We start from the raw sequence: 18,316 nt of genomic DNA, 5'->3' as shown, positions 1-18,316 counted from the left end.
TTTGAACAGGCTAATTTGCTGGATTCAAGTGCATGGGTGATGTGAGAGGGATGGAGGCTGAACTAAATTATTTTTCTGTGTCATTTAAAACTCTTTAAGTCCAGTAATTTGCTCTGTGCAGGAATATTTAGTTCTGTGCTTCTCGGTAATGACCATTAGTGTATAATCCAGAGTTGGGGCCAAGTTGCACAATTACGCTCCATATCTGGCCCTGAAAAATTCTGATTCAGGGCTTTGATTTGACCTGTTCTACAGATAGTAGTTAGTGGCAAGGTCTGGGTTTGGATTTTGCACTTTTCTCTAGAAGCTGGGAAGTTTTCAGATGTGGTTCTTTCCAGTCACTAGTTTGTTTTTAAATAGGTTTTTTTTTTTAGGATTGTATTCATGAATCCAAATAGTTGAGTACTTCATTGCACATAACTGTGCTGCAATGTGTGTAAGACATTGTGCTTTCATATTAATTGAATGGCAAAAACCCTGGTTCTTGATTAAGTATTTATAGAAAGGTTTCAGAGGAACAGCCGTGTTAGTCTGTATTTGCAAAAAGAAAAGGAGTACTTGTGGCACCTTAGAGACTAACCAATTTATTTGAGCATGAGCTTTCGTGATGAAGTGAGCTGTAGCTCACGAAAGCTCATGCTCAAATAAATTGGTTAGTCTCTAAGGTGCCACAAGTACTCCTTTTCTTTATTTATAGAAAGTGGGCCTGAGAAAGGCAGTTGTTGGCAAACCATTGGCTGAGCTGCAGTATCCACCTAAGAATAAAGATGATTCAAAGAAACAGGATTTGCTGGCTGCTGGAATTAGGCAAGTGTGAGATGCAGAGGTTTTTATTTATAATCTGTATAGTTTTAAAGCATTTCACTGGTTACGGTCCAATAATACCAAGCAAATAGCTGAATTTAAATGGTGATTTGCAGTCTAGTCATTTTATATTTATATGAAGTGTAAAAGACAAGAAGTGTGAGAGCTTGGAGACTATACCTACTAGGTGAGAAAGATCATGTTTGATTTACTATTTTTTAAATTGCCTTATCGTGCTAAGGGAGAGTCTAATTAAAATCAGTGGAGAAGCCTTCAAAGGAGACAAGATAAATATTGGGAAATGTTATTTTTATCCTTCACTTTGTATTCTCACCCTGGAATGTCATGGGCATAAACATTAAATATTAATGGCCAGATTGTGCCTTATGAAGCAGCCACTTACTCTGCTCCATCAGCATTAAGGGGACATAATGAAGGCTTTCAGTGGCCCAGCAGAATATCTCGATTGTAGGGGCAGTCATAGAGCTGGTGTGTAATCGCTCTGTGCTGACCTCCTGTCCTGGTTCCTGACATAGAGGATTGGTTGAGAGTGGCAGGCAGGGGATGTGGCTAGAGCTAGTCTATCCTGGTGTAAGATCCCATGGCAGGTAGGTACAAAAGGCTGTAGTGTAGAGCAGTTCTAAATTGTACTGTGGTCTGGGACCAGAATTGGTGGCAAAGATGACGTAGGCTTAGAGGCACCTGAGTCCAGTGCCAAATCGGATGTTCAAGCCCAAAATCTTTAGTAATATGTTTTTACATCCTTTAAAGCAGAGCTGGTTGAAAATTTTCAGTCACAAACATTTTTGATGGAAATTGTCTATTTTGTCAAAATGGGAATTTCCACAGTAAATGACCATTTTTGACTAAATTTTCAGAGTTTTCATTAGAAAAAACTTTTTTTTATTAAACTGAAAAATTCTGCTTGGTCAGCTGAAAATTTTCCAGTTTTTATTTGCCAGAAGCCAAAACATTTAAATTTTTTATGAAAATGCACAAAAATCATAGAAATTTTTAAAATAAAATAATTTTTTTTGTTCCATCAACATTTTTCATAGAAAAAAATGAATCTTAAAATGTCCTCTTGGGGTTTAAATACATGCTCCATTCTCTTTCTGTTCCATTCATAGACTTTCACTTGTTACACATCTTAGCACAGGGGTCGGCAACCTGCGGCATGCTGCTGCCAGCCGGGGTCCTGGCCGCCGGCCCCGCTCAGCCTGCTACCTGCTAGGGTGAATGGAATTCCAGGCTTGCAGCAGGCTGAGCGGGGCCAGCGGCCGGGACCCCGGCTGGCGGAAGCCGGTGGATGGAACCCCAGACCGGCGACTAGCTGAGCCGTTCAGCCCACCGCTGGTCTGGGGTTCTGTCCGCTGGCCCCGTTCAGCCCGCTGACGGTCTGGAGTTCCGGCCGCTTGCCCCTTGCCAGCCGGGGTCCCTGCCATCTGACCCGCTGAGCCTGCTGCCGGTGTGGGATACCAGCCGCTGGCCCTGCTCACCTCGCTGCTGGTCTAGGGTTCCAGCCGCCCAGCCCTCTGCCAGCCGGGGTCCAGGCCTCTGGCCCTGCTCAGCCCTCCTGCCAACTTGGGGTACCAGCAGCCAGCCCAGGGATCTGCTCCTGGCCTAGGCCCAGCATTCTGCAGTCCTTATAAAAAATTACACTACAATTAGCTTAAAAACTTGAAAACTTAAAAACTTTGTATATTACAGTAATCGTTCAAAAATGTGTAATGTTAATAAATACATAGGTTTGATGAAACAAAGTAGTTGTACTTATGTGCCTGTGCTTAATTTGTGTTTTCGATGATTTACCTTCTAAAAAAATCTCACATGTCTCACACCCCCAGAAAGGGCATCTCGCACCCCAAGTTAAGAACCACTGCACTAAACTGATAAGATCTGCATTTTAATTTAATTTTAAATGAAGCGTCTTAAACATTTTAAAAACCTTGTTTACTTTACATACAACAATAGTGTAATGATATAATATAGACTTATAGAGAGAGGCATTCTAAAAATGTTAAAATGTATTACCAGCACCCAAAACCTTAAATTAGAATGAATAAATGAAGACTCGGCACACCACTTCTGAAAGGTTGCCGACCCCTGTCTTAGCACATCCACATCTAAAATCAAAATCCCATTTTAGAGGTGATCCTTATACAAACAATGGCCGTAGTTCTGAAGTATAATCTTGTGCTTTCAGCAGTTCTGTTGCTTCCTTTCTCCTACCAACATGTCACTTTCTGGCAGGAGTGTGCCCAGGAATTTAAATTTGACTGCTTTTGGAGGGGCACATTAGAGCAGTGGCTGGGGGCTGGGTCAGCGGCCAGGGCTGGAGCAGCCGCTGGGGCTAGGGCAGTGAACAACGGTCAGCCGCCGGAGCAAAGGAGTGGCGGGGGCTGGGGCTGGAGCTAGAGCAGAAATACATATTTTTAGATGAATACTGGGGGGGAGCTGTGTCCCTGCTTGCCTCCACCCCTTGTGAACATCCCTGCTTCCTGGCGGCCTGGCCTCTCAGAAAGGCTAGTGTGCAAACTGCAGCTTATGTGTGACTATAGTATGTTAGCTATGAATGATCTTGGATTTGAACCAGATAAATAGCTAGATGAAGGTTTGATTTTAGTTTGTACAATAAACTTGTTGGAAAGAGAGCCTGTTTAGATAGCAAAAAATCCTGTGTACATCTATTCGGTGAATAATTTGTAATATGTTTCCAACAGCTTTGCCACACTTTTCATGCCATTCCTGCTTCTTGATTTGAAGGCAGCAGGCCAATAGAATAGGCATGGGAGTGAGGAACACTGAATTCTAATCCCAGTTTTTATACAGATTATCTGAGTGGCTTCCGGGTAAACCAGTTAATCTTTGTCCCATTTTCTTCAGCTGGAAAAAGGGAAAATATTTGCCAGCTTCTCACATGTATGGTGAGGATTGATGAGTTAATATTTATACATTGCTTTGAAAATATAAACTTCTATTTCAGTTCTAAATTTTACTGTTATTCGTTAATCTTTTAACAGTTCAGCTAAAAGCTTCCTACTGATACGTTAGATGAGAACCAGAAGAGAAAATATTATTTGCTTGTTTATTTATATTTCTTAAAATCCACCCATAGAGTGCTACTGACAGTAGTATTTTGATGGGATTTTTTTCAAGGCTTCCCCGTTAATCTAGAAGTTATAAAAAGCTAATTATTTAGCAAGCATTGCTTGATACCTACAATTAATTAGACAGAATAACACTAGTCACTAAAGCCTGGTCTGCACTTAAAATGTAGGTTGACATAGCTATGGTACTCAGAAGTGTGAAAAACCCGTACCCCGAAGCGACCAGCAGCTAGTTTGACTGAAGAATGCTCCTGGCTGTAGTATTCTTGCGGTGACGGAAGAACCCCATCCATTGCTTTAGATGGCATCTGCACTATGGGATTGTGCTGGCATAGCTACAGCACCACAGCTATGCCACTATAGTCCCTTCCCTGTAGTAGACATGGCCTAAGAAGGACAGCAGTTTCTTAAAGTACTAGAAAAATATGCATTTCATGATGTGCTTGTAGCCACTTGCAAAATCTCACACTGTTGTTTAACAAGTTACATTTATGTCTCAATTAAGCCTTCAAGAACCAGAGGAGCATTAGTGGGGAAGGAGTAAGTGAACTGTTGGAGCAGCTGTGGCTGGAGGGATTTAAACCTACATAGAGCATGAGAAGGAATAATTATAACACTAGTGGGGAGTCAGGGTGAGCTTGCTTACCAGTGATTAAGACCTTCAGAAAAGCTGTAGCCTGCCCTTCTGTGAGAATTGACCTCCTGATGTTTGCCGGTGTGGGGGCAATTGGGATAGTAAGGCAGTTGCCCTACTCCAGACATGTTCCCTCTTGCATTTGTAAAGCATTATGGCTGCCTTCTGAATGGGAGTGATGGGGTGGGGAGAATGACTTGCTATGCTTCCTTCATCCATGCCATATTTTAGGCAGCCATCACTTTGTCCTTAAGTCTACAAAGGGACAATATGTCCAGGAGAACTGGTCAAACTGAGGAAACCATCCCCTCCATCGTTCACCAGAATAGATGTATATATGTCTTCTTTGAATGAACAATGCAGAGTACCATATGTATGGGTCTAGTCTTCTGTTGGCAGATATGTTCCTTCTGGCACAAACCAAGGCATACTAATTTAAACATACTTGTGTTAATAGATATGATTCACTGTCCCCCAAAGTGTCCATACAAATAGGCCTCCAATAATACCATTGCACACTTTTTGACTATCCATACACTATTAATAATCTGACTTTCTTCTCACTTTACAGAAGCTGCAATGATTGATTCCTACATGTACACAAAAGATTTACTGTTTGCAGTTTGCTTGCAATAAACGGTGGGAATTTATTTAATTCCATATGAATATCATATTCTAGGACAGGGGTGGCCAACCCGAGCCTGAGAAGGAGCCAGAATTTACCAATTACATTGCCAAAGAGCCACAGTAATACGTCAGCAGCCCCCACATCTGCTCTCCAGCCCCCAGTCCCTTCCGCCTGCCGGCAGCCCCCACCAATCAGCACCTACTCCTCCCTCCCCCCGCAATCAGCTGTTTCATGTGCGCAGGAGGCTATGGGGGGAAGAGGGGAGGAGCGAGGGCATGCAAGCCTTGGGGGAAGGGGTGGAGTGGGGGCAAGTCTTGGGGCAGAGCAGGGGGTTGAGTAATGAGCACCCCCAGCACACTGGAAAGTTAGCATCTATAGCTCCAGCCCCGGAATCAGTGCCTAGGTAAGGAGCCGCATATTAACCTCTGAAGAGCCGCATGTGGCTCCGGAGCCACAGGTTGGCCTCCCCTGTTTTAGGAAGTAACTTGGAGAAATCACTGAGAATGGGTTATTGATCCATAAGGTTACAGATTTTCTGCCTGTAAAATCTAACCTTAGACATTTCCTTCTACCAAAAAAATAAAAAAGGAGTAGTAATAATAATGTGAATGTTATGCTAGAATCTTGGCAACCATTTTATAGCAATTATGGTGGGACGTCTTTAAATAAATTGGGAAAGCAGTGAAAGCAAGTAGTTTAAAGTTATTTAACTTTAAAACCAGATAAAGAATCATTTATTTGGTTAGCATCACTTGGCATTAAAAATGATGTACCAGTCTTCTGCTCCCAGGTACGCTTATTATTAATCCTGCTTGACGGTAACGAAGGCAGAATTTGATCATTTAGTTCTGAGAAAAAGAATTCAACCCTGTTGAAGTAATGAATGTGTTTGGGACATGTGAGTCTTTCAGAGAACAACTGCTGGTATTTTCCTTACTTTTTGTATCCCTTTTTTCTTGTCCTTGTTTCTAATGATCTGTTTGAAGACTGAAACAGAATGATGGTTCTTTAGTAAAATATTTTTGTTTCCATATCAGTAAGGTTATGGAGTTGCTGGTAAGTACTAGATTGCTGCCAGTGATTATGCACTGTACCCTGGCACACTTACTGGTATTCTACCTGTCATCCCAAATTAATTGTAAGGGCTACCTTCTGCCCATGGACCAACACACACATTTTATTTAAAATCAGTGGGTCGTGCCTGCTGCGAGCTGGAGGCTGATATTTGACTCTAAGCTTTTTATGTCATTAGATAAACAGAATTTGTTTCAGTATTACTGAACAACTTCACGATAATGTTAGACTTCCTTCCCATTCTTAAACAATAATATATACAGTCATTGAAAAGCGAACAATGTTTGCATCTTTTGAACCACTTTGTATATACTGTGAGTATACCAGCTCTTGGCAGGTTTGCTATATAATGCTACAAATTTGAAATTCTGTTGTATTCAGAAAACTTGAATGTACAGTTATGTAGGACAAAGATGATACTTTTTATTTAGCTAGATGCAATATATTGTTTATATTGCCATTCAGTTTTTGCCAAGATTATAGAATAACACTGTATATATAGATGCTAAAATACTATGATTATGAGCATGAAATAAAATCCTATATAGAACAGAATATTATTTCTTGTTGAGTTAAAACATTTCTTTTATTATCTTTTTTTAAAAGGTGGCATTTGATAGTCTAAATCTGAACATTTTGTAAATAACTACAATTTACTCTAATTGTATTTTTAAAAAGTAATGCGCAAATACACCCAGCATCATATATTTCCTGGTATATTAGTCCATTATAATCAGTTCAGCAAGAAATTTTCCGCAATATATAAACAGACTAGAACTACGTTCACCTGAGTATTCAGTTGTTTCACTCTGTCAGTATCTGAAGCAAAATTATCTCCTACTCAAAGTTTTCTGAGTGATGGATTTTAGCAGCAAGGGTTCCCTGAGATAGCTGCAATGATTATAACATTTTGAAAACAGTCCTAGTTCCTGTGCAGGACAGCTAGCAGTCTGACACAAGTTGAATGAGAATTGTCCTTTACAAAATTGACATTTCAAGGGGAGAAAAAAAGATGAGTCCTTTTCACTTTCTCCTGTTCATTCTGAGACTATGACCTGCTGTATCTCAATGGGCTGTAATCCATTTATTGCATGTGGTGGTGGGAACAGAGAGTTAGACATCTCAGCTGGGCTAACTGAACCTGAGTCACTCTGAACTGAGCCTCCACTGCCATCAAACTGAGAGATTTTCTTCTTGATCATTTTCCTCTCCTTGGCTCGGCGATTCTGAAACCAGATTTTCACCTGAAATGTTATAAACAGTGTATGTTTAATTCTGATAAGTAGTTAGAGTGGTGTACAATAACATTAGCAACAGAAAGGGAAAAATTACCTTTAAGGAGTGAAAAAGCTATGTTTATTATGCAACCATATTATAGCTAATAGAAACTTTATTTCTTTCTCATGTCTGCCCATGTTATAGATATTTTTGTGTTTTAATTAGAACTACAGCAACATAGGAATTACCTTATTCGAAAAGACCAGAGGTCCCTCTACTCCACTATCTTTTCTCTGACAGTGGCCAGTACTAGATGTTTCTGAGGAACGTGCAATTATGGAATATGTCCATAAGAGAAGTTTCTTTCTATTCCATTAATTAGAGGTTGATTTATGTCCTGAAGCATGAGAGTTTATTACCTTCCACACTTAAAAAACCCCCCAAAACTATTTAACAAAAGGTGGATGTTCACTTTTTTTTTAATCTTGCTCTGCTCTTGACTTCAATGATATCTAGTGACAGTAAGTTCCACGGACTAATGATGCATATAAAAAGATTTCACTTTTATCAGTTTTAAATCTGCTGCCTTTTCAATTTAATTGTGTATCATCACAAGGTCTACCTTCACCATATCATTCATTTATCATCTTGTATACCTCTCTTATGTCCCCACTGATACATTTCAGAACCTCCTGTGTTTTTGCTACATTCCTTTAGATAGGTGACCAGAGCTGAAGGCTGTATTGCATGTGAGCATGTAACATTTATATAATGGCATTATAATAATTTCAGTATTTTCCATGACATTCCTTATGCATTCTACCATTTCTCTTCCTTTATAGATATTGATGATAATAACAACAACTCATATAATGTTTTTCACTGGTAGAACTCAAAACACTTTACAACAGAGGTCATTTACATTATCACCATTATATATACAAGTGGAGAAACTAAATCAAAGTGATAAGCAGGATTTAGATATGTATGTGATGTGTGTTTTAGAAATGCTAATAGATCATTACAAATTTTGTCAAAATTTTACTAGCAATAAAATTAAAGTCCATATTAATAAAAAGCACAGATTGCCATTCACAAACAGGGCTCCTTTATATAAGAGAAAAGTAACTGAACATAATAGAGGACTAATTGCTGGTTCTAAGCAGTGGCACTGATTACTTCAGAAATCTCCTTAGTGTAATGTAGGTAGGCTGGTTTACACTATGTATTCCTCAAAATCCAACGCCTAGTTTTAAAATTGAACATCTATGCATCATTACCCCCCTTTTTTTCTTTAGCGATCTCATTCTACTCCATGTTGTCTCTTAGTCTGCATGTGGAGGAAGAGGAGGCAACTAAAGAAGGAGACTATTCAAAAGAGCTGAATATGTTTACTCAGAAGAGAACTAAAAAGAAAAATCTCTAGATCTGCCCAGGCAGGGAAGAGGCACTCTGTATAAATAAAGTATTGGAGAGGTGATAGTTTTTTCAATATTAACAAATCCTGTCTCCTCCTACTGACTTCAGCAGAACCTGTAAAGTTCTGTTGTACAAGGAGGGGTGGGATTCTGGGACCCCTTACACTAGTTTATATCTCCCGCACACCATAGAGCTGTGCTCCACAGGTGCTGGATCCAATCTAGTGATTTCTGGGGGGAATTCCCCACCCTGAATACCTATAGATTTCCCCTAAACAGTGTCTATATACTTTGGCTCAATTGCAGGGAAACACCCATATTCAGGACAGCACTTAATCATGTGCTTAATGTTAGAGATAAATGTAAGTGTGTGCTGGAGTGATTTCCTGAATTAGGGCCCTGAGCTGTGCATAGGGATAAGAATTTGGCCCTAAAACTTCTGGTTTAAAGTAACCTGTGTGCTACCTATGAAATGTAAAGCATTGGTGAAAAAACTGCTGACTATCCAGGGGTATGTAAGACCCTCACTCCAGGCACTGAACTCATATAGATCAAAGGCAGATATGGCCCACAGAAAGTAATATTAATAAATCAAAACCAAAAAATACATAGACATGTTTTATTGCTATTTGCATTCTCCATTTTCATTCTGTCTGCTGATAGCTGAACTGAGCGTGATGCTGTAGATCTCTTCTGGGTCACCATTTTGTTGCGACTGCAAGAATGAAGCAAAATGGAGAATGCCATAGTTATACGGACAGAACTAAAACAATGCTATGTTATGTTAAACTGGGTCTTTTTAAAATTCCAGCTGTGTACATGTGGTTAGCTGGTGTGTAGGCAAGAAAGAGTGCTTTTCCATGCCTGTGGTTTGAGGTTAATTCCTTATGGTTAGTTATTCAAACTTTTCCCACATAGTAACCAGAGAAAAAATATATGACTCCAGGTTTTTATGTTAAACTGACTGTTATTTATTTGTATTTAGCATATTCTACAGCTCCTATAGCCATGGCAGCTACATTGCTGCAACCAATCAACTGTGTCTTGGTCCTATGTTACTTATAGAACATCAGCACTGAATTCATTGGCTTATCATCTCTGATAACTACCATTAATAGGACCTGGCCTGTAAATACGAAATATATAAAAAAATCTTGTATTCGCTCCGTTTACCTGTCTCTCAGATAGTCCCAGGTTTGCTGCAAGTTCAGACTTCCTCCTTATTGTAATGTATCTGTTGCAATGAAACTCCTTCTCTAATTCTAGTCTCTGGTGATCTGTGTAAACAACTCGGTACTTTTCCTTTGTTCTTGTTTTACCTGTTTAAGAAACACATGTATTTTAATACTTTGACTATAGCATCTTCCATCTGAGGATCTCAAAGAACTTTATAGACATTAATGAATTCAGCCTCACATTACCCATATGGGATTATTTTCTCTGTTACAGATTTGGAAACTGAGGTGCAGAGCGGTTAAGTGACTTACCCAGAGTCACACAGTGTGTCTATAGCATAGCTGTGAGCAGAATCCAGATCTCCTTATATCTATGCTTTAACTAATGCTTTCTTTCTGTTCCATTATTGCTCTAGGGAGTCATTTCTTCATAGTTTTCCCTAATTACTTTTTGTTACTAATACATGCAAAATAATCAGCAATCAAAATTATTTCTCAAAGTAAATATCCTATGCCACCTTTCTTCTGAAAGGATCCTAAAGCACTTAATACAAATTATGTGATGTAAACGTATAAATTGTTGGTGTTTGCTATCTTCTGCCCCAAAGGCTGCTGTATTTCACTGCCAGGTGAAGTGATGCCTGTGGTCTTTGTGTGTGCATATGCATACATATACATCACGGGAGTAACTTCCCGCAGCACTAAAATTCAGCCACCATCTGTTTTTTTAGAAACATGCTTTAATTCCATGTCTGGTTGAGATGTACAACCAAGGTATCATAAGAAATAAATTTGGCCCTAAGACATTGGTTTCACATCTCTTTCAAACATAGAATTAAAGAAATGTTCTACTAAAAAACAGATAGTAAATATGTTTTTTATCAGTGACCTTGTTCAGTTCTAGGGCACAAATAGCAATTCAATAACATTTAATTAGAATTACCTGCAAAATAAAGGCCCAGGTTTGCAGCGTACTGAATGCCTCTTGAGCTTGATATTATGGGTACAGAGTGCCTTCAATTGTTATTGGGAATTGAAGGCACATGGTAAAATGCTGGACCAGGCCCTAACATTAGTGTACAAAAACGATTTCAATGTCACCCCATCCCAAAACAAAATCAGACAAAAGATGCTCATAAGTATGCTGGATTAATATTATTACCATGTCTATTACTTGGTGTTTGGAAGATAAGCTTTCATTTTCTGTTGGTAAGATTATCAGATGTTAATACAGAGAGGTCATTCTGTAATGTATTTGTTCTCTTTAGCACTTTCCAAAGTTGATTGGGAAGGGTGGTGTGTTTGGTGTGTGGTGTTTTTTTTTTGTTTTTTTTTTGTAAAATCCTTCTGATCTTCCCAGGTTGTTTTTGATGTGAGGGTTTTTTGGGACAAACTGTAGGACAAAGACTCCTTTAAAGTGGTTCCCTAAACTCCATTGAGGTGTTAAGATGAAGCACACGCCACACAAAAGAGCTACAAGAAGATCTTATCAAGAACCTCTTTCACATTCAGAAACACAGCCAATTGGTTTGGAATTTACAAGCCCTAAACAAATGTCAGACTCTCTTTCATCTTAGGAAAAAAAGAAAGGGAGAGAAATAGATGAAGGAATATTTCTTTTGCTCATGGCTTTTTAATTTGTAGACTACAGCACGGCTGATTTGTGTAGATAATCCTGGTGGTTTATCTAAAGTTACACAATTTAGGGTGATTTCCTAAACCCAATATTACTTTAAATAGGAAATGTTTCTATCACTAAAAGTCACATTTATTGGTGATGTTAGTTTGTTGAATATTTCAACCCATATTTTGCTTTTCTTAGGATGGCTAAAGTCCTGGCTTTGAAATATTTGCCTTACATGATGGGTGTTCTGTTAACAGTGGTCTAGCTATTATGTTCCAATTACATTTTAAGCCATTAGTCTAACTTGTGAAAACAAGAGTTTAAACAGGGTTATTCTAACTTTTCCATAATCAGTAAATATAACCAAGATTCGAGGGAGTAGGATAGAAGGAACAGTTTATCCCATTCCACTTGGCCATAAAATTCACAGAGCATTTCTTCTGAAGACAATAAAGCTAGGAGAAGGCCTCTTTATTTGCTGTGAAAATCATCACCCTTTCCGGCAATATAACTCCTGAAGAAAAGAGGGAGAAGGAAGAGACAGGGCTGCATATCAAAGCAGAGAGAAGTGTTAAAAGGGTCTGTTGCCTCAATATGACAGATAGGCCTCAAAATCCAAGACAATGTAGCCCAGGGAAAAAATAGATGTCACAACTGGATTACAAAGTGAAATAAATTAGCATTAGAACTGGTACCTGGCCCTTTTCCTCATGGCTTCTTTCCTATTTCATTTTCCAACAGATTTTTATTGTGATGACATCTGAACTAATTGTACATCGTGATCTATCTAAACACACACATATCTATATAAAATTTGTGTAATATGTCGAAACAGAAAACGTGTCTGAGGCTTGTTCCTGCAAGCCATGCATGAATAATCTTTACTCTTAATAATCCCACTGAACTCAATGCTGATATTTTTGTGAATGTGGTTTGCCAGATTGCTCCCCCTACAATTTCCACATGCACTTCTTTGGCGGTTTGAAATACGTTCTCTGGACCTCTGTACAAATGTGCCTTCCTTCCTCCCTCCATTCCCCTTTCACCCCTCGCAGAATATGATATAAGAGAAGGAAATACTGAGTTTCATTTTATACCATTACTTGAATTGGTTTAAAAATAAATTGGATTTAAGGTCTAATCCTACACCATTAAAATCAACAGGGATTTTGTTTTTGACTCCAGCGAAAACAGGATCAAATCTTGGGGAAATAGGGATGTGTTCCTTTCAGTTTGTGGCACCCTGTCTTGAAAGGCATACAGCCTGATTCAATTTGCATTTTTAAAAAATTCTTGTTGTATAATTCATAGATTCATAGATATTTAGGTCAGTAGGGACTATTATGATCATCTAGCCTGACCTCCTGCACAACGCAGGCCACAGAATTTCACCCACCACTCCTGCGAAAAACCTCTCACCTATGTCTGAGCTATTGAAGTCTTCAAATCGTGGTTTAAAGACTTCAAGGAGCAGAGAATCCTCCAGCAAGTGACCCATGCCCCATGCTGCAGAGGAAGGCAAAAAACCTCCAGGGCCTCTTCCAATCTGCCCTGGAGGAAAATTCCTTCCCGGCCCCAAATATGGCGATCAGCTAAACCCTGAGCATATGGGCAAGATTCACCAGCCAGATACTACAGAAATAATGTGTTTCTTATTTTTAAAACCCCAACATAATTGCACTGTAGCTTTTGAAGAATGGAATTTAACATTTTCTTTGAAAATACAGTTTTAGAGGACTATATAATATGTAATTGTTTATACAAAAATATATTAATAATTACATTTCAAAGAGTCCATAATATTGGAAAGTATCAAATCATAATTTTTTTTTATTGCAGCATTTTTTTCCTGAGAATTGGTTTGGTGAGTTATTACTTTTAATGGTTTTGCTTTGGATGCAACTGAATTTAAAATATATGCAGCAAAATGTAGTATTTTGCTACAGTATGTACTGTACAAAATATATTGTCAAAATTTAATGCATTAAGTATGAGAAGAGACTTTGACATTATTTTTGTAATCCCTGCTGATATCTTCAGCACTACATTTAGGAAAGTTCCCGCATTTCATTTCATTTAATACATTTTGGCCCCAATCATGCAAAGACTTACATGTACTGAAATAAAGTTGAGTTATATCAGACTACTCACAATGAGTAAAATTAAGTACATATGAAATCTTTGTAGGTCAGGGCCATATATTTCAGATATAGTTTCTTAACTATGAAATAGTCTTGGAAGAAAAGTGATAGAAATCTTATTCCTAGAGTCATGTAAAACTAGACTGGACAGAGCTCTAGTTAATACATATGGGGGAGCACTTCTACACTGGTAGAGGTGGATATGATGACTCAGCAGGCTTTTTCCGTCTTTGATTTCTTTAATTCTATAGAAGATGGAATGTTTTAAGTTCTTCTTATTGCAATATCTTCTAGAGAAAGCATTGAACAGTTAGCCTGTATGATTCCCATTTAATTTTATCTCCTTTGCGTTTAGGTTTTTTTTTTTTTTTTTTTAAATGTAGAGACTTTTTAGCAAATTGTTAAAACTGTATTTACATTTGGACTATTACTAGGGACATGTGTGGGACTAATAACATTAACTACCTTTTACATTCAGTATTTTCCTTTTTTAAAATTAAAAAATCAAGCTTGGTGAAATCTTGTTTGGACTGTGTTATATATACATCTCACACGATATACTTCATTTTCCCAAATAGAATTTATTTTTCACAAGATTAAGACATTTTTGGACCTGATCCTGTTAGGTTCTGAGTGAACTCAAACTATTGAAGTCAAATGGGAGAGTTGAAGGTGCTCAACACCTCAAAAGATTGGGCCCTGGGAAGCTAAAGCCCTGATCAGGCAAAAACTTACCTGCTTAACTGTCCCTTAAATTGAATCTATTCACAGGCCTCAATTCAACAGTCCATTTCTGTTCACAAAGCATGTGTTAGGTACTTTGCTGAATAAAGATGGCCTTCAGCATCTGCTTAAATGTTTGGCTTAATTGGGGCTTCAGTGCATTAAATTAAGCCTGTGTATAAGTCTTTACAAGGTCTGGGCCTATTAATGGCTTCCGATGTTGGTAAACTTTTAAGTACTGTATGGAACTCGGCTTCCTGATTTTTTGTATCTATTTCATTCCTTAAACATACTAGTTCAATTAGAATTCAGTGGAGTTACATCACAAGGATGAATTTTGTCCCATTGCCCTTTAATTCAGTCACACCAGCTCTTCTGAGTCCATCCAACTCTTACATCCGTTTTACATGAATGAACTCTTGATTTGCACAAGAGAATGTGAGGAGAAAACCAGATCCTATTAATATGCCTGGTTTTGAGGAACCATGTACGTATGGACATATACAGGCTCCAAATGGACACTCTGTGATATCTGAAGATTGGCTTAGGTTTATTTTTATTTTTTAACAAAAATGAAATATAAACTAAACATGGACATTTTGGCTGAAAAACAATTGCAAAACTAATCTTGTTCTTGAGTTACTAGTAGCCATCTGTAACTGAATTTATGTATCCTGTAAGATTGTTCCAGTTGTAACTGCCCTTCTTTCCTTAGGCCATTTTCTTTGATGGTGTGTAACACACACTTACTATTTTTAACCTTAACAATAGATTTAGCAGCTGGCAGGCCTTGCTACACATAATCTACACCCAGCTGATCTACACAGAAAGGGTCTTCTGGCATGCAGCTTGTCACAAAATCGAGCACATCAAGCTCTGACAGTTTGAACAAGGGAGGTTTTTAAATGTCTAACTGTAACACATAACAAAATCCTGCTGAACAAGGAGATACTTTTAAAAACAACTAAAAAGAAAACCAAACCGAAATGAGAAGCTCTCCTTTCGTTGGGACTTGTCATGTCTGCAAAAAAATTTATACAATCAATAAAATCATAATTAAGGCTGATCGCTTGCCAGGGAATGTATCTACTCAATTGATAAATCTACTAAGTGAAATAAAAAATATACTAACCAGGAGAAAATGGCTTAATCATCATAGTTGGAGGGGCCTAAACTGAATTCTCTTTTAAAGAATTGTTGAAAGAATAAAGCCAAACTGAAGATGTCAAAACATTTATTGCTCAATAGCTAGCAAGATAGTAACATAGTATTTTTGCAAATATGACTATTAAAAGTAAGTACATTTAACACTTTCTCATAAAATGGCTTTTCTTTTAGTTAAATAATTTTTGTTATGAATACTGTTTTCTGCATGTACATTAATAATATTTTGTCTACAATACATTTTATCCAAAAGGATCTTAAAGTGCATTACAGACTATGTGCAAAGATCATGTTATAGTTTGTGAAATGTAGCCAGATCTAAGGTAGAACACAGCAGCCATTCCACACAAGCAACATTAAAAAACATTTATAAGAGAAAAGTGAAACTAGTACGAATTTAGTTCAAACTGTATTTATAAAGTGCTACATTAAATATAATGAGCAATCCAGCTAGGTATGAGATCCAATTAAGACTCTCTATAAATGAGACCAGTGAAAGATAATAGAAAATGTTTTAGAAGGTTGAAAGTTCACTTACCTGCAGTAGTAGATTGCGTTTTTCTCATCCATTCATAAGAGCTGTGCTTTTGACTGTTGGGAGAGATTTGCTCTGCATTAATTGTATCTACAGGAGGTAAAACTCCAGATCCAGCAGGATGCAGGGAATTGTAATCAGTAGAGCTGTAGGAGACCTGCCCAGGAGACGAGCCATTGATTTGTGCAGCAGTAACTATGCTGGAGGGTCCTGGGCCATAAGTATTCCAGTCTTCCCTTTGCGTGCCATAGTGGGATCCCCAACCTCCTGAAGACTGTCCATGGTTGTCCATGCTTGGCACATGATGATATCCCATGTAATCTGAATAGGATGGAGTGGAGACAAAATTTTGCACCGGTAGATTGTTGTTGCACCTTACGGATCCTGGATACATGCTGGTTTCTTTATCCAAAAGATAACTTACGTACATGATGGTTGCAACTGGTGAAAGAACTTTGTTAAGACATCCTGTTCATCAATGTTTTCTTTCACTCTTTAAAAAAATTGTATTCCTGATCTTAATAAATGATATTCTACTTGGAATCTTCTAACTCATCCTGTATTATCAACAACTGTTTTTACCAGGTGCTGGTGGTAATGGTTTACCAAGATCTTGTCTGACGTCAGGGTAACTGCCTGCCTCATAATTACATTTGCATTCAAATGAAGGGCTGACCATCCAGGCAACCCCACCTTGCTGCTAGTTCTAGTGCTTCCTTTTTCACAGATCTTTTATGTATCCTACCCCCATTCCCACTCACCTAAAACAATTCCACCACAGCACAATGATGTTGAAATTGCTTGTGCTTCTAGAAAAAAAAATTGTTTTTTAAAATCTATATAGGTAACTATAATTGCAATTTATATGTTGCCAAAAGGATTTTGCCTCAGCTCTTTTAAAATGAGGACTTTTGTCTAAAGCATTTATTTATATAGTTTTAAGGGGGATAAAGTATACTGGTAAATATGTTTATTAAACCTTTATATTCTGAACTTCACAAATTACTTGTTTATCTTTCAACTCTTTTTAAAGGGACACTACCCACTTGAATATTTTGTAACTGTCCAGTTTCAGAGAAGTCCAGTTTCTATAGACCAACCCTTTAAGTAGTATGTCTTGAATTTTTAAAATATAATTCTTTAAAAATGTGTGCTCATAGTGTTTTTTTCTTTTCTGGTGATATTTATTAGTCTTTTCAGCATGGGAGATGTTAATTCCCTAACCTTGCAATGAGCATGGCTAGACTTTTGCGCCCATATGGAGCCCCATTGACTTCACTGGGGTTTAAAGGGATTTACCAATGTAGAGTCCACTGCTGGATCAGGGGCTAACTGACTAACTTTTCAAGGTAAGCAGTGCAACGGATCAGACACAGATGGTATCAAAAGCAACCAAATGAAATAAGTGGAGTAAAAAAAAAATTATCCAAATTTCTTTCAGTTCTAGTCTTCTTGGGTGTTACTAATAGGAAATATACAATTCTGAGACAAATGTGATTTTTGAAGTTTACATTTTCTTTTCAGGTGAAATTGGTGGGACACATCTTAATTGTCAGCTCTCTGAATTTGACTTCATACCTGTATGTAGAGCACCTAGCACACCCTGGATGCTATAAAAGTAAATAGTAGTAGTAATATCAAGAAAGGGAATTTTACAAATGTTTTGATAAGGCATTGTTGAGTGTTTGTTAAACGAAGGGGATAAACCATGTCTTACTAGTTGAAAATCACCATTGTTTTTTTCAGAGGAACAGCCATGTTAGTCTGTATTCGCAAAAAGAAAAGGAGTACTTGTGGCACCTTAGAGACTAACCATGCTCAAATAAATTGGTTAGTCTCTAAGGTGCCACAAGTACTCCTTTTCTTTTTACCATTGTTTTTTTGTATATGTTAGATTTCTGTGCAGTGGATTTCATTTCACATGTTTAGCTCAGATGCATGCCTAAATAATGAGCTATTTGTCGAGAGATATGTTTGCAAAAGAGGTGCAAATTATAATGAGATCTTTTCCTTTTCAGAGGTGTGGCTTTTCATTCAGAGCCCTTTGCACTTTGACACCATTCAGACT

General features: G+C 37.9%; 1 protein-coding gene across 1 annotated transcript; it reads right to left on the bottom strand.

The window, feature by feature from the left end:
- Positions 1–7,287: 7,287 nt before the first annotated feature.
- On the bottom strand, positions 7,288–16,678 carry CDX4 (caudal type homeobox 4). Its single transcript, XM_048864072.2, has 3 exons — positions 16,252–16,678; positions 10,060–10,205; positions 7,288–7,494 (listed from the first exon to the last, which is right to left on the bottom strand). Exons 1-3 carry the CDS (start codon positions 16,676–16,678, stop codon positions 7,288–7,290), a joined length of 780 nt encoding a protein of 259 aa, XP_048720029.2.
- Between the last annotated feature and the right edge of the window lie 1,638 nt (positions 16,679–18,316).

This window comes from Caretta caretta, chromosome 9 (assembly GCF_965140235.1).
Source record: "Caretta caretta isolate rCarCar2 chromosome 9, rCarCar1.hap1, whole genome shotgun sequence".
Classification (NCBI taxonomy): Eukaryota; Metazoa; Chordata; order Testudines; family Cheloniidae; genus Caretta; species Caretta caretta.
Note: the sequence above shows the minus strand (reverse complement) of the source record. Positions and strands in the feature narration are given on the sequence as shown.